This window comes from Acanthopagrus latus, chromosome 6 (assembly GCF_904848185.1).
Source record: "Acanthopagrus latus isolate v.2019 chromosome 6, fAcaLat1.1, whole genome shotgun sequence".
In the NCBI taxonomy this organism is placed as follows: Eukaryota; Metazoa; Chordata; class Actinopteri; order Spariformes; family Sparidae; genus Acanthopagrus; species Acanthopagrus latus.
The window spans coordinates 32,343,530-32,365,202 of NC_051044.1; the positions used below are offsets into that span (position 1 = coordinate 32,343,530).

The 21,673-nt window shown below is 40.5% G+C and overlaps 1 protein-coding gene across 5 annotated transcripts in view; it reads right to left on the reverse strand.

Moving 5' to 3' along the window:
- The window catches only part of cadpsa (Ca2+-dependent activator protein for secretion a), a 164,951-nt gene that overhangs the window by 15,873 nt on the left and 127,405 nt on the right, over positions 1-21,673 (reverse strand). For all 5 annotated transcript variants that reach the window (XM_037102211.1, XM_037102210.1, XM_037102209.1 and 2 more), the window contains 4 exons: positions 20,246-20,320; positions 18,126-18,209; positions 16,697-16,729; positions 11,861-11,968 (listed from right to left, as the gene is read on the reverse strand). In XM_037102211.1, the coding sequence (XP_036958106.1) occupies positions 11,861-11,968; positions 16,697-16,729; positions 18,126-18,209; positions 20,246-20,320 (300 nt within the window). The remainder of the gene's footprint in view (positions 1-11,860; positions 11,969-16,696; positions 16,730-18,125; positions 18,210-20,245; positions 20,321-21,673) is intronic.

Genomic DNA, 21,673 nt, shown 5'->3' on the forward strand with positions numbered 1-21,673 from the left:
TTTAAGAAAACCTGTCAGAGTCTGCAAAAGACTTGAGACTGGGGCAGAGGTTCACCTTCCAGCAGGACAATGACCCTTAACATACAGAGCTACAATGGAACAGTTTAGAATGGCCCAGACCTAAATCCAGCTGAGAATCTCTGGCAAGACTTGAACACTGCTGTTCACAGATGCTATTTCAGTTTCTAGATGTGTCTGTAATAGTTTTCTGCCATTTCACAATTATGTAACACTTTGTGTTGGTCTATCACATTAAATCCCAATAAAATACATATATGTTTGTGGTTGCAACGTGACAAAATGTGGAATAGTTTAAGGGGGATGAATACTTCTTCAAGCCACTGTATAGCACCAATTCACAATGTTGTGATTTGGTACGGCTACCACCTTGGCCATGTCTCACTGTAAAAGAGATTTTAATCTCAACAGGAGTTCCTAGCCAAAAAAAGGTGAAAAAAAAATAAAACAAATACATTTTTGGTTGTTGATTAAAAATATGTGAGACAAGAAACTTAAGTTTCATCCCTTCGATTTATAACACACTCCCATCAAGAGCACTTGGATGCCTCAGTAAAGTGTCTGACATCACAACTTAAAGACAAGTCCATTTCAAATGAATCCAAGTTCACTGAATTAAAGTTATGTTAATATTCTAAATAAAGCCATCATCTCATTTCACCCTGATGGCTATTGATTGGTATCCACTTTTTCATGGTCAAGCCAAATTTTAGCTGAATGCTTGGTTTGGATGTCTGAGCTTCTGCTCTACGAAGAAGAGATAACAGTCTGTATTGTCATTGGTATACTAAGGCTGTGTGTGTGTGTGTGTGTGTGTGTGTGTGTGTGTGTGTGTGTGTGTGTGCGTGCGTAACAGAGAGAGAGAAAGAGAGAGAGAGCATGTCCTGCTGAGACCCAGCTGTGTCTGCAATTAGCAGGAGGCATGGAATGATGATTGCTGGTGCGGCAACACTAATACCAAGTGACAGGCTTCCTTGTGAAGGAGAAGGAAGGCCGCTGAGTGCCATAAAGCAACACTACTTCTTCTTTTAAACACGCATGCTTACACTGGTATACACACATAGCCCACATACACATACTGAGCAAGACAAGGAAACAAATACGATGAAGGCTGGTGTGGGTGGGGGAGTTTTAAATCTGACTGCAAGACATTATGCACTTTGGACAAAGGCTTGTCTAATCCTACCTGCTCTGCTTTTCAGAGCCCGCTGCTGGCCTATTCTAGTCCTGCTCACCAGCTCAGGAGAGAGGGTCCATTGATGACGACACTCAATTACCATAGTAACTGAAACAGTAGGTAAGGAGGCGTCCCCCAACCCCAATCTCAGTACCAACACTATAGGCCCCCATCCCTCCAAGCTCCATGCCCACCTTGTCACCCAACAGGAGGACTAAGCTTGACCCTCAGAGAACAAATAGGGCTTTTCACATGAGGTTAATGGGGCTCAGCATCTTGCACTGAATGACATCATCCCTGAGGCCATGTCCACACTAATGTAGATAAATGCACCTTTCCTCCCTGAAATTCTATTCTATCGATATTAAGATGGCTTTCCAAACTCAAATCCAGAGCTTTCCCCAAATATCACTTAATGGTTTACCTCACTTCAAGAACAAAACATGTTTGGTGTGTAAGTGCAGATGCTAATGTCCAAACAGAAGCAAAATCCATGTTCCAAAAAATCAAACTCAGAGACAACTGCTAATGGCTTGCTGCCAGTGCCTGCTCTTTGCTGCGTCCCACTGCAACTTCAGCAGTTTCACTCATCTGGTCCATCACTGTGAAATGTGGGATTATTTGTAGAATCTGTATTATTGCTTTAATCATCTTCCTTGTGTTGGTCAATAGTGTGTGAAAACGCTATCATGACAATTGTGCAAATTGACACATAAACATGTTTTCAAATGTATCTGTATGTGGACAGACAAGAAAGGAGCTTTCACAAGCGTTAATGGGTCTTAGCATCTTGTACTGGATATTGCCATCCTGGGACTCTCTCTCTCAGTCCCTTTCTTTTCATTCTGCTAAAGGGGGAGGAGGGAGCAGAGGGGCTCTGAAAGTAGGACTGAAGTAAAGTTTTGGGCTCAACGAGCTCACAGGTCTCAAACTGTTTTGATTGTGCCGGTGACACAAAAGGCAAACCATGGCTGACCATTGACCACAATCTGAGCACAGCTGGGACGGCAACAAAACGGACTCAGTGGGCATTTCAGCCAGGCAGCTGGTTAAAAAGGAGTGCTGAGAAACAGGATGGCAGCCAACCCCGGGTGTACAATCACAGGAGAAAGGTAAATGTTTATCTCAGGTCTGTGTTTCTTTTCAGGCTGGCAATCTGGGTCTCTTACAAAACACCCGTCTCCTTCTCCCTGCAAGTCAGTTCAACAGACAAGAGAGTCTAAATAAGGAGCAACTTTATAAAAACACTGTGGTCTGGAGAAGGGGATGGGTGTATATTTGGGGCTGCGGGTGGAGGGGGTTGGTGGCCATGTTGTGAGAAACTAAACAGTCGAAATTATGGTCAGCGACCAGTCATTGAGCAAACACACAATGAACGACAGAAAAGCTCTGTGGTGGACAATAAAAAAAGGAAAAACGGCGGCTTCAGGCCATGAGAAAAGTGAGCCATTCTACTTACAAAGAGCCGCTTAGGGGTGGATTGAGGGAAGGAAAAAGAGGGCTAAAACACTTGTGGGCTCAGGGAACTCTATAGGGGGAGTGAAAATGGAATAAGCCAGCAAGCACTTGAGGGTCCCGCCGAGCACCTGAATGAGATAGAGGGGCGGAGCGCCAGAAGGGGGTCTGGGGAAGGTGAATGGCCTTCTTTTTGGGTCCAATTTGTCTCTTTTCACCCTGCTCGCCCTGCTCTGGCTCTGACAGATGTACAAAGAGGGAGCGGCGCTGGGCCACTCATCCACATACACCCGTGAGCAGCTGTCACTTTTGTCAGACAAGTTAATCAAACAAATGCCACCGTACCTCCCTTTTTAACAAGGCGGAGGGAAAGCAGGATGGAAGGGGGGTGTAAAGGGTGATAGAGACCTGAGAGATGACATGTGTGTCCTCGATCAATTCACCCTGCCAACCCTCATCAATAAACCAGCGGGACCTGACAAAGGAGAAGTGTCTATTAAACTTGTATTTCCTTCCTCTCAGGATGATCGTGGCTTTAGTGTCCTTAGCTGGCAAGGATGGTGCTGGAAATGCTCACAGAGGATGTAGAGCAAAAACGAAAGCATGGAAACAAAAATGCTCTCTCTCATTAATTATGAAAGTACTCTAAGCTGCTTACAGACTTCATTAAACAGCAGTGAAACCTTTTCAGGGCATGCTTTGAACAGTCACACACAGTCACTTTAACCTTTGCAGCTTGGCTGGCCTTTTTTATTATTGTGAGCAACAACTATATCCATTATTTTCCTCCCTATGGCTTGTGTAATCCATTTACAGTTCTTTTACTTCAACGTGAAAGAGATTAATGACTGACATGAGAAACAACAAGAAGACATCTAGCAATATTGCAGTCATAAGCCCCTGTATCACATGCCGTGTAATTTCCAGAGCTGACTCTGAGAAGTTGTATGGGTGAACACAAGTGTCAGCATTATTTGCCCCTGCACTTTACCCTGCCTGCTCCCTAGTCTTCAATCCACGTGTGCCACATGTGTGAATAGAGAAGACAATTGTCCAGAGTGAATTTACAGCAAGTGAGTGGGAGTGTTGGCAACATGTAATATTCCTCGTTTGTGCTAACCAGCTGTAACTAATACTTAAAGACTCACACCATGCATGCAGAAATGGCATCTAAACCGTTCATCGCGAAAGTCCTGCCAAACATCTGCCCAGAATATTTCCCCACTGGGTCTGTTGAGCTCAGGTCTAGCCCCCAGTTCATGCTGCTGCTGGACACAGACCCAAAATGCTGCAGCTTTCTTGCTACGGTGGGATCTCAGTGTAAGTGCTTTGTAGTTTTCCTCACTTGCCTGTGTATTACATTCCACTCTTTGGCTGACATTGCGTGCAAGTACACGTAGTATTGATATTAATGCAAAAACAGTCATCATTATGGAGCAGTCTGTAGCCTCCTACCCAGGTGTCGCCGCGCGCCCACACCATACTCTGTATTTCCAACATGTGTGAACACGTCGGACACAACAATCTCCTCTTGTATGCTGCATGTGTGAACAACCAAATATGGAGTATATCCCGACCTGATTCTCTGGACATACGTCCAGAGTTCATATGTGAATAGGGCTATATTGTTGTTGATGAAGGGTAAAGGGCATCTGTTCATTGTTTCTCAAAAAAAAGCTAACTAATCCAAGAATCCAGTTACGATGCCCTATTCGCTGCTATTTCTCAAATATTTAAATGATAAAATGTATCTCTTCAATACAGTCAGAATAACAATTGGGCCTCTTTATTCTATCCTCACATGAATGAGTTGTATGAGCTGAATCTACATCTGCAGAATCAGACAGGCTGAGGGAGTTAAGTTTGCATGTTGCCTGAGCTCAGTGTTGATTAAATTGTTCATTTGGTATGACTGTGGTGGCGGCGGTTCATGACCGGAGCCAGCAAAGTGGTGAAGCGTCCCCGGACAGCCAAGTGGTATGACTGCAGCTCTATCAACCGCTCGTCTGCTGGCATTCCCTGTCACCACTATAAACCCCCCACCCACCCAGGCACCCGCCAACAAACCCACCCACGGTGACGAACAGACATCAGTGGGGACAACAATCTCAAATTCCCCAATCTGTGGCTCAATCTGACCCATAACCTCTCTCTGCTCCGTCACAGCCGTCCAGCAGTTGGTGAACAGAGCAAGACGGGAGCAGCAGCTGCAAATAAAAAGCTCTTTAACTGTCACACAGAAGTGCAATATCGCCACGCTCGAGAATCTGATAACTGCCCAAGGTCAACGGAAATACTTCAAATCAATCAATGAGCCGCGCTTCTAATCCCCTCCCGGCAAAGGCAGATTAAGTGTATAATTGACCTGTGTAATCCCAGTATCTGCAAGTCCAGCAGGGGGAAGGGATGGGGAAAGGGGGGGTGGCACCAAGAGTCACTGGCTCTACAGCATCCATCTCTATATCCCTCTTTCTTCATGCTCTCCTTTCCCTACTTCCCCCAAAACAAGCTGGCGTGTTGGTTGCCTGGGCTGGGTACAGGGGGAGTGTCATGGGGCAGGAAGCTGTGGTATATCAGTGCAGGGCTGGATTTGGCTCAGGCTAAAGACATGGCTTTTTTTAATCAATGATCCCCAGGCTGCGCCACACTAAGTCCCCCCTTCAGTATCATTTAAGCACATCTGTCTTAATCCGGGCCTCTTCAGCCACTCTTTCAAGAACTAAACCACAGAGGGGAGGGGGGAAGGGTGCAGGGGAACCAAATTAATTTCTCACTATTTCCCTAACACACACACACACACACACACACACACACACACACACACACACACACACACACACACACACACACATCTCATGGCAAACAAAATGCCAAACCACATTAACACAAGATGTGAAAATAAACCAAAAAAGCAAATAAAAAACCACCTTCACAATATTGACAACTTACTGTATATCCTGCATGAATAAATGTACAGCAAATAAAGACAATACAGACAACAGAAACATTCTGCAAGTCAAAAAGTTTTTAAGGAAATGATCCAACTAGTATTTAACCAAAGACTACACTGAACATCTTAAAGTGAAACTCTCGCCAAAAAGCACCCTAGGTTTTATTTGTGAATGTATGAGTCAAACCTTCATGTAAAAGCATAAATACGACAAAAGAGGCACTTTTAAGATTTACCGTATTTGCGTTTTTGGGTCAAACTCATTTTCTCAGTGCATGGGGCACTTTTACGCGAGCATCAAAATTGCTATTTTTAAAAATGCTAAGAATGCTTGACACAACATAAAACCTTAGTTTTGCTTCAAGCTAACTCATATTAGCGAAAAACAATACTGATCTTGAAAAAGGAGCCTCATATAAGAAACAATACTAAAATAAAAAGCCGGAAAAGTCACGTGAGTCGCGTGGATAGTTGTTGCCGGAAGACAGTTGCGGTCCACCTTAATTCTCCTCCAAGTTACATAGCATTCTGAGATCGATACTTCTCGACTGCCATCATGGAGGTGAGCATAACAAGCTACTGCTAATGTGAACTGTTCAGAAACCTTCTTTTTAGTAACTCTGTGTACACAAACAATGTTCTCAATTCTCATGCTCATGTGTAGAGACCCTAGTTATACTATGAGCAAAGTTTCATGTTGTGTCGAGTCTTCTTAGTGTTTTAAAAATAGCGATTTTGATATCAGTGTAAGAGTGCCCCATGCAGTCCAATGAAAATTTGATTGCCTGAAAATGAAAATACTGTAAATCTTAAAAGTGCCTCTTTCTTCGTAATTATGCTTTTACATGTAAACCTGTACATTTCAGTAAATTAACCCCACCACTGTATTTCTAGGTCAGATGAGATATGTTATCCCTCCATTGTGTTCTGAGCCTGACTCAGGGTTTCCTGGATGTGACTGGGTTTTTAAAAATGGAATCCACCATCCAGGTCTGCCTGTCCACAGACACAGGCCCCCGACCTTCATGTGACATGAGAGAAACACTCTGGAAATAAATGGTAACACCTGTGATGTGTTTTCAGCTAAACTGATGAAAAACATGCAATCAAGCTGAAAGCTGTGGCTCATTTTTTCCTGCCAACACTAGCATGCAAAATTACCATTTTTGAATGTCCTTAATATAGTCATGACCTGAGGCAGAAAATAAGTGCATCTTCACAATCAATCTCTCTGCAGGAGATTTCAATGTAAGTTTAATCATGATGCTACGGACACCTGCCGTCAGATCAATTTTCACAAAAGTGGAACATATATTACAAGTACTCCATGATTGGATTGCTAGTCAGGACTGTGATGGGTAAATAACATCAAGTACAAAAGTAACACATTCTATGCTTATGAAGGAGTAAAAATGACTGGAATCTTTATGACTGGTCAGAGAACTGGGTCAATTATCAATTAAAAATGTCCTGCTCTGACAAGCCCCCCTCCATGTCAGAACATGGGAATTATCACTTTTTATGTCTTGGATTATAATTCATTTCCTGAGAAGCTGTTGTTTGTTTAACATTACCAGTATTAGAGCACATATGGGCCAATCTGCTGTCACTCTGGATGTCAAATTGTGAGGGTTGACACATATTTAGAAATGATGAGGGCACAGTGAAATAATCTGCTTACTCTGCCTGATATTAGATGGAATCTTGAGACACTGTAAATGCATGTCACAACCCCAATTAAAATGTCATCTAACCTTCGGCTTATTGTCTAAGCCAAACATGTTTAAGAAACCCAAATTGCTTTGAGGCAGATGCAAAGTGTCTTCACTAAGCCTGTGTTCCATCTCCTACATTTAACCTTGAATTTTATGAGGCAGGATCAGATTCTATTGTATTCTGTCCATTTGGCTGGAACCAGACAAACACACTTTGCTGTTCTTCAGATTTGGCAGGGATGTGTGAAATGAAACATGCTTAACGGGCTTAATGTGTTGATGTGATTTGAAATGTAATCTCTTTACGGTCAACTATTATGGTGCTGGGATACTTGATGGGGTTCTTCCATTCTACATCATGGTCAACTGAAAGATTCAAAGACTTTAATCTTGTCAACCAGCATAAAAAAATGTGTCCTGGTGGGTCACAAAAACATCATAAAATGTCTTTCTAGTCTTGGAAATGTAAATGGATTATATAGAGAGGGGTGAAATTGTTTTTCAAGCACTTTGTTGTCGTCACAGCTGTTTCTTTTTGCTCTTCTTTCTTTTGTGTTTACACCTTTGTTGATTTTGATTTTATTATTTTTTTCTGAATTTCTAAAGGAATTCTAGAAAATTGATGAACAAACTGATTTGTGAAATCAGTAATCTCACCCTGATGTCAAATTTGTGTACAATTCGTGAAATTAAGTGCTTTCCTGTAACAGAGACAATGAGAACTCATTTCTAAAACTAATTTATGGCGGAACGACATTACAGGAAAGGTCCTATCTATGTAGTGAGCCGCCTCATTGTGAGCATGTATGGGAGACAGGTTGTAATCCTCACCAGACAAAACAGATAAACACATGAAGTCAGCAACGGGAGGAGGGGCCGACTAACAAAGCAAAGATTAAGAGGAGTCCATCCTGACCCTATTTTAAGAGGATGACCCCCCCTAAACCCAACACACATACACACACAATAATAAACTTAACTAGGAAATAAAGTAATCTGATTTGTACATCATATCTTACATTTTTAATTGAGTTCATGACTGACTTTTCCTGTTTTAAGTGTTTGTTTTTTTTGTTTTACAATTAATTTGATCTTTATTTCATACTCGAGTGTTTCAAGTTTTATTTAATTTCAGTTTGAGCGCTCCTTTAAAACCATTTTTTGCTCTGCCAAGGAGGATGTGTTTCATTGAACAGATTTCCCAAAACCTTGGATGGAGGATGGACTGAAGAACAGAACAGAATAGACTACATTTTTTTAAAATGTAGATCCAGTTAAAGGGACAAATCCAGTAATGTTTTAATATCTGTTAACTTCTACAGGAATAATGCACTGATCTTGATGAAAACAATCAGGCGTATGGATGTCAACCAGCCTGACTGAGTTAAAAGTAAGTTAGGTCTTGGCAGAGGCATGCGCCCCTCTGAGTGCCATTCTTGTTTGATTTTACCCTTAACTTTTATGTTTTTAACTTTTACTTTGATCAAAACGTTGGATTTTTGCTTTTGTTTTTATTTTCCTGTGCACACGGGTAGCTCATGCAGTACAGTGAACTGCCCCCATTGGATTGCCTGTATGAATAAATAGAATTGAATCAATTAAGTAGAAGACTGTTCCTATATTACAGCTGTTCTTGTGGTCTCCACGAGGTACCTCTGCAGCTGCTGTGGCTCCAAAGTGTAGTTCTAGAGTGCTGCATGGGTACATGTAAAGGCTCTATACCAAACCATAACCCCTTAATGCATAACTTGTTGCCCCTATTTAGAGAGGGGTTATGACCTTTGCTGTTATGCCTATGTTTATATGGAAGAAATTGATTTTTGTGGCCCTCGCAGTACTCTATCTCTGTGAAAATCTTCCAATTGTGTGAAATGTTATAAATCTAATTTGAATACTGTAACAGTGTGATGACAACATAAGGACATAATGTATCCTCTCTATTTTGAGTTTTGTAGAATCTGGGATACAATCCGGGTTTCATGGCATGTAACTGTAAATGACACCCAATGAATGATTAAAAAAAAGACATAGAAACACAGCTCTGCTATTACACCTAGAGACAAAGGACCAAATGAGAGTGAAGTAATGAAAAAGGTTGAAGTGACAAGAAAAGCACAACAGAGCTGCAGAGAGCAGCTAGAGACACCTTCATCGGCCTCGGTGACGCCGTGGGGAGAACTGATATGGAATGACAACAAAGAGAAGCCAGGGTGAGACAAATCCCAGCAGAAAGGCTCTTGTGGAGGAAAAAAGGATACATGGCAAAGCAGCGGGTCAAGATGCAGCATCAAACAGCAAACATCGACCACTGGACACCTCTCTGTCACCCTCCGTCAGGACGACCGAGAGGAAGACGATAGGAGACAGATTACACCTCAAGGCCTTGGTTCATCACAATGGCATGGACAGATAGATGAAACTGTATACAAGCCTACACTGTTCAGTCTGTAGACAGTCAACCATGAACACGCACAGTCAGGATGCAGACGTGACAGTTACATCAGTTGCAGAGCATTGCACAACTTGGATGTTCTCAACTGTTTTTACCGGTTTTTGTTTTAGGTCATCAACCCTTCAGCCCTCATTAAAATCAATACATTTGCAGATAATTCATTAAGCTATTTTTTCATTCATTCAATTGTCTGATAATCATGTAAATAATAATGCTTGTGAACCTGGGAGCTGTGTTCTTGGTAGCAGCAGATCCCACTTCCTTGTGGGCCCAACACTTGCAGGGATAGACAGTGGGATTGGATGCACTGTTTGGTGGCAGGCAAATGCAGGGACCTCGGCATGCTGACTCCAGTCATCATAGACTGGTTCTCCAGTTATGGAGTGTCACCTCTCTGGCAGGGAAGGGACCATAGCTAAAGTAGCAGTGGAGCAGTACCATCTAGATAGATCTCAACCAAATCTATGTAAATCAACACCTGAAAGAGGGATGGACTCTTTTTCTGGAGTTTCCCAGGCTGAAGGTGTTTGGTAGTGTAGGAATACTCATGAAGCCCTACCTGAATGCTGCTGACTTTTAGGAGTCCTGTGCGAGGTACTGCAGGAGTATAGGGTTTTGGGCAGTTTCGGAGCAAATATCCAATATGTCAATCAGAATCTTTGGGTGGTAAAAGATTCTTTAAAGGTGCCGGCTCTGTCATTTCAGAGAATAACTCACAATTCACTAACCTGAGAGTTGTAATGCTTCCTTTAAATGTAACTAATAAGACGACCTGTTTGTAAGTGCTGAAAAAGAAAATAAGTACAGAATCTGTGGTAGGGGGCTGCCTGTAAACATGCACCTAAGTTATCTTACAAAGTGATCTTTTGTGTGCTCTTTTCAATTGATTAACTTTTGTTTGCTGACTCAGACAGACAGAGAGCTGCTTAGGATAATCTCTCCTCAAGATCACCACAAAGTGCACTCAAACGCCATGACACAAAAAAGTAAACGGCGAAGAGCAGAGAGGAGAAACATACCCGCTGCGTGCTGTGGCTCAATATGCAACTCCTCCTGCTGCAGGGATTGTTTTCACACATTTTTGGGAGAAATCCTCCAGTTTAACCCAAGAAGAGGCTCAGCAGAGAGGCTTAGAGATTTACTGATTGTTTTGGTGTTACTTGACCTCATCTCACGTAATGGAGGCAAACAGTGTCATGGGACTGTTTTGCAAGTTGATTACAGCTTGAGTTGATTACAGTTTGTCAGCTATGGAGAAGGACACTGATGCAACCATACAGCCAGCAGTCACTAAGTGACTCTCAAAGAACCAATAAGACATGAACCTGCCTCAGATATTGGCAGCAGGGCAGACAATGAATGCAAGATTAATGTACTAATCAGTTAGAAGTTGAGACAGATTTAAGTATTTCAAACTTACCAGACGCACCTTCAGGCCCGACAAAACAAACCCAGTTTTGTTTTACCGTGTAGCTGAGATCCCAAAGATACCAACTATATCTGAATATGTTTATAAATCATGTAAACAAGATCTGAAATATTTTCATTTTGGTTAATATTCTCAAACCAATAAATTCACATCACCTTTACCTTCGAGTATTCATCTGGGAAAAGTTGAAATATAGGGTCTAATAAGGCAGACAGTTTTCTAATGACCCATACCCATGTCTATGTTACAACACGTTAGCCCAAGACCACTTCCTATGATAACTGCTGGAGTGACCCTGTAAGATCTGGTTAAAAAAAAAAAATCTCATTAATATCATCAATAATGTCACACAGTCTGGCAAATCAAATCCTTTAAGGGAGCAAATTATGTAAAAAGAATACTGAGTTCTAAAAACTGTCTGAAAATGACAAAAGTACAAGGCACTCTAAATGTTTTGCATTCTGTCCAGATTAAAGCTCACATGTACATGGAGAAGATTTCTGGCAGTTATCACATGATTTTAATCATCTGACTTTGATTCACTCGACTGATGGGAGTGACCTGGATTTTTTTTTTCTATCTGCTCATACAAGCGATCATAGGTGGAGTGAATTAAACGTCATCATTATGTATCCTTGAGTAGGAGGTGCTGTGGTTTACTTACATCAAATAATCTCTCTATGTACACCTCCTCATTGACCTTCTCCCGCAACATGTCCTGGGAATGGCGAACAAATGTCACATAACCATCAGCAACATCCATCCCCGGCTTCTGCAAGGAAGAAAAAAGAGTCAGAAAGAGGAAATAAAGAGTAAAAAAGATGCTCAACCAACTGGTGAAGTGTAATTGAAATCAAATTTGCAAAAAACAAATATTTAAAAACTAGAGAAGGGAAGTTCTAAAAAACTTGTGAATGCTGATATTGAGAAGTTGATGCCAAATGTGAATTGCAGGATGTAAATATGTTGAATAATGCCAAGGATATATGAAAAATGGGAAATAATTTAGGTTTTGTTTAAAAGCTAAGGCCAAACTGAATTGGTGGCTTTAATTTTCTATTAGTAAGTATCATTAATATTTGTCACATCTAAAGTGGATGAAGTGTCCTTAATGAAAATTAAGCATTCTAAATGTACTATAAGCTCGGGGCCAAACTGCAATGGTGGCTTGAATTTGTGTTGAGAAGCAGCTGATGGAGTCTGAAGAGATGTTACAGTGAGAATGAATCAAAATGAGAATGAATGGGACTGAAAAGTTGAATAAATCTCAACATTCAATTATTTAAAACGAGTTTCTGCCTTGATGAATAAAAAGAATAGTTAAATATTGAAAAATTGTTCGAAATTATGCTTTCCTGTGTGTCTGCTCTGGCTGTCAAAATTTCACCCTATTCATATCCTATCTGTGTCATTGGGCCCACTTAGTTACATAGAAAAACAACTCCTGAACTCCTGCTTGTCTTGAAAAAAAAATGGCTGTGGCCTAAATGTTTATGCACCAAGCAGCAGGAGACATTGCTGAACAAGATGTCTTTCTTATTTCTGCAAAGTATAGAATGAAGGAGACAAAACTGGTACCATCCACTTTCCTCCAGAAATCTAGGCTCAACATTAACATAGTGGCTTGTGGGACTGGAGTCACTCTAGGGCTTCTACAGTCAAAAGTACAAGACCTACATAAGACCATCAGCTGAAGGATAACATCTCCATTTATATATTGTCTATTTGAAAAAGCTGAAAAGGCAGAAAGGCTGCCGGTGCTTAAGAAGCTGAACATTTTGATTGCTGAATGAAATGAAAACAATCATAAAAATAAAATAAATAAGATAAAATAAACATACAGATATATGCAGAGAATAATTACAGTTCTATTGCAGGGAATACAAAACAATAGAGATGGGTTTTGAGAAGGTTTTTGAAGACATTTAGTTATTCAGCTGATCTGACAGAACAGGGTAGACTGTTCCAGAGGGATGGGGCCCTGGCGGGATTTGCTAGTGGTTTTGGTTAGTAGTCTGACTGCAGCATTTTGTACAAGTTGCAGGCGAGACGTGGCTGTATGGTAGAGACAGGTGAAGAGAGCATTGCAGTAGTCAAGGCGAGAGAAAATCAGGGTGTGGATTAGTAGTTCAACATGTCTGGTTGATAGCATCAAATTTTTTTTAGATGTTCCAGAGTTGGAAAAAGCAGGATTGTACAAGTTTGTTTATGGTGCACTGAGGATGAGTCCCATGGACTGAAAGTATTGTCTTAAGTAATATACTTCTAATTACTGTTTAACTAGCTGATGAACTGCAATAGTAAACTGTATTTATATGACGGACAACTCCCCTTTCAGTTTTTCATTGTTGTTATTCACATTCACACAGACACAGAATCACACACACAGAGACACAGAAACACACACACACACACACACACACACACACACTGACACAAACACACACACACACACACACACACTCACATACGCACACACACACACACACACACACACACACTGACACAAACACACACACACACACACACACACTCACATACGCACACACACACACACACACACACACACACACTCACATACGCGCACACACACACACTCACATACGCACACACTCACGCTCACACTCACATACACACACTGCTATGCAGGGTGCTGGCCCGCCCCATCAGGAGGAATTCAGGTGTCTTGTTCAAGGATATTTCATTAGATCAGACGTCAGGAGTTGGGACTAAACTATCAAACTGACATTTGGTGTGTGACTTTGGCTCATACATTCATCAGGATGAGTTGTAAAAACCTTGGTGACCCTGACTCTTCACCTAGCACCATCATCAGGTCAAATGCCTGCAAAGCTGAAGACAACCAGCTACACTATACCAGTTATATTTAGTTCTAGTAAGCCAATGTTGGCACGCAAACCTGCTAGATTAAGATGGTGGCTTTGGAGAGTACATTTTACATTTCTTTGTGAGCATGTTAGCATGCTGATGGCAGCAGTCATTTTCAAGCTATTCTTTTTTGTCGAAGAGGTCATACAGCTTCACAGAGCTTTCAGCATGGCTGTAGACTCCTAATCTTGCAGGGCACATTTGGTGACAAATGTATATACATAAATTAAATAGAAGGCAATCACATCAACATTCTAATTGAGCTGCTTCTCTCAAAGAGGAATGTTTGCATCTCGAAAGAAGTGGCTACAGGGGCAGTTGTGTTGTTCAGCCAGCCCTAACAGTCTGGGCTTGTGCAAAGTGAACAGACGCACTGGAGGCACTGGTTTTGGTGAGGAGAGCAGATTGTTGTAGGTCTGTTATTCTGACATCTAAAATGTTCAATTATGTATGCATTTGTAAATGGCACCTTAATTTTCTTTTTTTACACTGACATCTCTTACCATTCTCAAAGATAACACACTCTCTAAACTTTGTGCTCACAGATTCTCTCCAAAATTCAACTTTCAGCTTAAATTCCAAGTCCAAAATAACTCATTGTTAACTGCTACTAAACTTAGTTAACACATCTGCAATGACACTTAGAATGTGTAAATTAGTGTCTTTTTTACCAAGGAAACTCTAATTTTGTACATTAAGGACACAATTAGCATGCTGGGCTGGAAACTGTGACCCCTGCCAGCAAACACAGTGCCTCGTCACATTCACTGACAAGGCATTAATGTGAAATTTGGCATGCTGCTACGGCCAAAGTGTTGGCAGCTAATACAGATCTGATGCACACACACACATGCACATATACATACACACACACATCACTGCCACCCTAACAGCAGAATGGGCATGTGTTGTACAACATGGACTCACAATGTGTATTCCACTGAGAACGAGGCACGAGGCACGGCTGCCTGGCCACATACATATGAATGGACATTTGTGGGAGGAAACGCAGAAAGATTTGATGTGAAAATACGACAACTAATACCATCTGGATTATGATTCTACATGTGAAAGCAAGGCCAAATATTTGTAAATGCACAAGAAACACACAAACACACTCACACATCACTAGGGAATCAAATGCCTTCATTTTGATCATTAAAACCACCATAAAGGTTTCTTTAGTGTGGGGTAAAAACACCATTATCTAATACTTAACAGACCAATGTATACATGCAGTTTGTCAGTCTAGCTTTACATAACACTGAGTGAATCCAAATTATATTAGCAATTAAATTCACCAATATACAAGACCAATAGTTAATATTATTGTGACTGTCTGCTCAAAATTACTTTCACAAAAAACAATTTGCCTGAACAGATGCCTGTATCGTGTATGTATCTGTATCTCAATTGCCAGTATACATTTTTTTCCCGCATACTAAGTTCCTCTCCGTGTACACCGAGCATGATATTTTCACAAAAAAAAAAAAGCAATTCAGAGGTTTTCAACAATTTATATTGTGTTTATCTTTTACGCTGAACAAATCCATTTTCTTACTCATGAAATATGCATCTTTTTAAAGAATTTCTCAAAACCTACATTGTTTACTTCCGTGTTTACATTGGTTAGCAGTCTACATTTCTGCTTTTTACTAATCTGAATCCAAATGTACACAATCATCCATTTTCCACCCACCCAAGCCCAACGGACTATGATCCTTGCATATTTAACAGATACACTTCTGGTTGAGTTGTTTGATCCATCTGTTAAAGACCATGAGACCATCTGATAAAATCTGCCAGGCCATGAGAAATAAACTTAAATAGGGACCTTCTCCTAAAACATTGCTCTACAGAACAGACCAGACCACCACCAGTTGCGGAGGTGATTTTTGTGAGTGTCATATTTATTAGTTATTCTGAATATCACATTTTGTCACTATGTGTTAACCATCCAGTTGTGTTTTTGGTTTACTTGAGTTTATTTCTTTGATTTCCTTTAATATTCACCCCTTGAAATTAATAAATGAGGTCAATGTTAATTGTCTTTTTAGGGCTGTCCACAAAGTGTTACTTTCTCAGTGGCAGCATCTTTCAATTGCGTCTAATGAGGTATGAGAGACCGATCATATCTTAGATCAGCTGGGACTCATCACACTTCACCCTGGTAACCGGGAGAATGGAGGAGAAGCTTGTTCTGGCTGCGTCTGTCTATCCTGAACCTAAAACAGACAGAAACTGTGTGGTGAGTGATGTGCTTTTATCACCCTGTGCTTTATACGCTCGTTATTATCTGTTACCATAGCAGGCAGATGTCAATCAAAACCAAACCGTGCACCTTTTTTTTCTCCCAGCACATGAGTGCTTCTTCCCACCGCTCCCGAGTGCACTGCCAAAAAAACCACTATGTGGATACAGGCCCTTAGACAGCTCAAAGCCCGGGTGTTTTAGGAGCCTAAACCCAGACACGCATGACATGACATTTCGTCCAGAACATATCTGGCACAGCAAACCAAACATACATGAATACATTTTGTAGGACAACGGGTTAATCAATGAGATGAATGCTTTTGAAGTACACAAATATAAAACAAGAAGTCTCACTTACAGGTACATCCACATACTTCGAGGCAGCTTTCACCTTGACATAAAGGAGAGAGAAATGGATGAAGAAAACAATGAGGACTCAACTTTTAGAACACAGGCTACTGTGGTGATTCTGTACAGTCTGTAGATTGGTGCCTGCCAAATTGCCAAAAGTGACTTGTGGGGATTTTCAACTGCAAAAGTGCACTCACAAATTGAATAACCTGGCTTTTGTAATTCTGTGGGAAACCAGCTGAGGTGTTAAGAGAAAGTTCAATAAAGGTCAGCTGTATACAAACAGCATAAAAGATTAACATGAAAAACAAAACAATAATTTAAAATACAGTATGATTAAGTCATAAAGTAAGCTTCAAAGCATTTTTGTTATGATGGTGATTCAACACACAGTTCAAGCTTCTAAATGTTTTCTCATTTTAACACAGCATGGTAACTCAAGGCATACCAATGACACATTAACTCATACAGAAATCCAGAATTTAAAGTGAAAACTCTAATCAGTTAAACTTTCACCAAACTTTCACCAATCATAGCAGTCACTTTTGTCGAGCCACGTCACCAAACTCACTTCCTTCTTTCTGGTTGAGTCGTTTGGTCACAATGAGCAGTAAAATGTCAGGTGAAGAGAAGGTGAGGCCTTTAATCCAATAACACCAAACCTACTGTCCAGCATGGTGCTGGCAGTATTATCCAGTGGGGCTGTTCTGTAGCCAGTAAATCTGCTGTTCTAAACAAAGTAAATGGAATAATGAAGAAGGAGGATTATCTCCAAATTCTTCCGAAAACCTAAGCTTATCAGCCAGAAGCTTGGGTGTTGGATTCATTTGGGTGTTTCAACAAGACATTGAACCCAAACACACATCAGAAGTGGTAAAGGAATGGATCAATCAGGCTAGAATGTAAGTTTTGGAATGGTCTTCCCAAAGTCCTGACTTGAATCCCATCGAGAATATGTAGGCTGTGCTGAAGATACAAGTCTGTGTCAAGAAGCCAACAAAATGTAGTTAAACTTTCACTCTGACTTGATTCTGTCAAGTGGAGGGGTTAAAATGAAGCCAGAGCATGACCAGAAGCTTGTGGATAAATATCCCAAGCCCCTAACTGAAGTGAAAATGGCTAAGAGAGATTTAACCAAATTGAGAAGACCTATTGTGGACAACAGACAAAACAAATCATCCTGACTGGTTGTTGTATCGAGATCTATTGTTATTCTAATTTTTTTAGGAAAAGCCATGAAATAAGGCAGTTTAGGTCAGAAATATCCAACCTACAAAATCCTGGAGGGACTGCAACATGTTTCAGTTCTTCACAATGTTTACAACTTGTATGTATATAAGTGCACTCTTAAAAGTATGGTAGGTCAAAGTTAAGCTGGAAGGGGTTTTAGGAAGAAAGGGCAGATGGTGTTGGAAGTATGTATATGTGCAACTTACTGTGAATGATAGGAAGGAAGAGAAGAGCGTTCCCTCATCATATCTGGAGAGCTTGGCTAACACACTCTCTAAAATGACCACAAACTGAGAAAGAGAACAGAAAAAAAAACAATAGAGTTACTTATGTACATACAGCAGTACCTCAAAGTATAAAGAGCTCATTACACTCAAATACAAATGTGTCAGTTCCTATCAGATGTAACTAGTGTGAAATTAGTGTGTTAAATTATTAAAGAATGCTATTCTGGGTTCCCCTTTTCTACCACAGCTATTTAAACAACACCGAATAACCATTGTTTTTTACTCTGTCTAAAATCCAGATGGCAGCGTGAATCTCTACATGTCAATGCAAACAGCTTGGGTGTGACACTGGTGACATGCTGTCCTATGCTGCCAACATTGCTGCAAGAACCCATCCTGCCACAACATCAGGATTTGTCCTTTCCTCTCACAGAAGCCAGTGCAGGTTATTATCCAGGCTCTTGTCATCTTGTGCTACTGTAACTTGTCCCACTCTCATCTGCCTGCATGTGCAATCTGACCTCTGCAGCTCATCCAGAGTGTAGAAGACCAGTCAGTCTTCAAACGACCCAAGGTTTCCCACACTGAGGTGCTCTTTCACACCCAGCACTGGCATGGTTTGAAAGAGTAACTGCTGGGCTCTCTGATCAAATTTAAGACAACTGAACCTCCTTCTTGGCAAGAGGGCCACCCTACAATCGGTGAAACCATATACCCTGTCATGTCCACTACTTTACTACTGTCTGCTACTACTGCCAATTAACTTGCTACTCCTCCACTATGAGCCCAGTTTTGCTCAATAAAGTCATTTTTTTTAATGGTCCTTGCTCATGATTGTCATTAGGACAGCAGAAACATCGTTAGAGACTAAAAATGTGTCCGTTCAGACTGTAGCTGTCTTGTTTCTAAATGATGCATACTGACATGGTTACTGTAAGTCACTTTGGATAAAAGCATCAGCCAATTAAATTGTATGTAAATTGCAAAACAAAAAAGGAAGTTGTAGTCTCTTTATGTTACACAGAAATACGTATTATTATAATACAGCAGGGTTAACAGGTTATTGTTGGGCTGCATACTGCACTACAATTTCCTTAGGCTCTTCGAAGGCATCCCACTTCAACAATATCACTGACGCTCTGCAGATGGGCACCAATGATGTTTCTGTGTGATTTTAAAGGGATAGTTCGTGTTTTTTGAAGTGGGGTCATATAAAGTACATATCTATAGTCGGTCTGTTTCCTATAGTAATCCCCGATCAGTGCAGCCTCAGTTTGGAGAAGAAGAGAGCTGCTCCAGCTCAGACGCTCAGCTCAGGGAACAGATCGACTATAGATATGTACTTTATATGACACCACTTCAAAAAAACACAAACTATCCCTTTAAGCACCTGCTGTGGAGCCTTCCCGTCTTGGGCCATGCATGATCCATGCTAATTTGTAATGTTACCTATCAGCATATTTTCTATGGCTCATCTTATCAGCTCATGGTTTACATGATGTGGAACAGCAGGTTGTTCTCTGTTGACCACTCAGGAAGATTGCTGATTTCCACTTGATATGAATTGTCACTATATTTGTTATCAAGCTGATGATTATGGTGTCATCCACAAGCTTCACAACAGAGTTAATGTAGCTGTTGCCATTTACAAGGTATCTGAGAACTAAGTGGAGGGCACTGAAGACAGAATCCTTAATGGATTTACTGGTTCAAAATCCAAACAAGTCCTGTTTCAGGCTTGCTGGGTTGTAGATCGGAATGAAAGCTACAAGACAGTCATCACTGATTAGACACTGCAGACTTTTTAGGCACAGGAAAGCTGGTGGGTGTCCTAAAGATGGTGGTAACACTCTCCCATAACAGCAGTATTCTAAAAATCAATGGTGACATTAATGGTGCTAATTTTTACATGTTCTTAGTACATAGCCAGGGATGTTACAAGGCCCAGAACTTTACACACCTTCCCTTTCATCAGGGTTTTTCTTACATCCACTGTGGTGACTGAAAACATCCAGACCTAGGAAGGCTTCGCAGACTCACAGTTGACTCTTAGTTGAGTCAAATGCAAAATTATAAAATTCATAGTTTTAGTGTTGTACCTTAGCTACCAGCAGAGTTATCATCTCCTTCACCGTCTCTTCAATTAGATTGTCAATTTGGGAATGATATTGTCTCTACAGGGGAAGAAAAAAAAAAACATGTTACTCTTCTCATTAACACTCAGTTACCCAACCATGAAGTGACATCAGAGTGAAACATTGGACATTTTCACATTAATTTATACCATATTTAGATACATTTGTACTTATTAATGTTTTGCTAAAGGGTAGTTATACACTGTGTTCTGTTAGAGCACCAATGTGGCAATCCTATTATTATGATAGTACAATAACACGTAACTGATTTGCTGAAATTTGAATAGGGTGTCTACTTATAACATCTTCATCATGATGTCCTTAGGTCAAGCAGAACTAGTCTCAAAGTGGTTTCTTAAACAACAATCTTAACCAAAATACATTCTGTTGGAAAGCAAAAGCTAATATCAAAAGTTTTAAACTGGAAATCCCACCTCAACATTTAGTAAAACATGCTTGTTTTTCTGTTTTAGAAAGGCTCAGATTACAGTCTCAACACTGTCTATTCACATAATAGATGTTATTATGACAGCCGAGCTCCATAATGCAGTATTTGTGCTGCCTATGCAAGTGAAATCTCTTCACTCTCTTTCCTATTAACAAAGCTTAGCTTAGAAACCATTTAGGTAGCAGCCAGTCATTTTCATGACATTCTCAGTGGTTAAAATGGCAAATGTTGATGGTGGGAGGTATCATATCACGACTCGTCTGTTGTCTGGTTTAGGAGCTCCTGACAGCTGGTGTCTGTAATCTGGCAAATATCCTTTGTAAGGAGCAATCCTCTCTGTGACACCACTGTGCAGAACATTTGTAAGAGTTGTTTTTTCTTCAAAAAAACAACAACAACAACAACAACAAAAAACAATCAGCTGATTGCATCATGTCAGTTTCTGGAGTCACATTCTCTTAAGAGAAACTTTTGTTCTTATCATATCAATAATTTAAGACAATAATCTTAAATAGCAATTTTGAGCCAGGACCTTCAGCATCTGGATGAATCAGCTTGAGATAATAACAATAATAACAACATTTAGTACAACTTTGCTATCATTTTTTAATTAAACTTACTTTAATCTGTCAGGTACATATTGAGTCAGCATTTTATACTGAGCATCTTTGGCCCAAAAATTCTCTCTGGAGGAATTAAATTCTATCTTATTTCCTTTTCAGCTTGTAGCTTGAGGGTACACTGCCCAGCTGTATAATCTAGACAAATATAAATATCAGAATGGCTTTGAATTTCTCTGCAATTGGAATGAATACAGTCTTAATATTGATAAACATTAGCACCGACACTACCCCAGTAAAACAGTAATGTAGTTAATTGCCGGATATTCAAACCTTTTAGGCACTTCAGGGACATTGTAAAACAATCATCTTTACATGGCATTC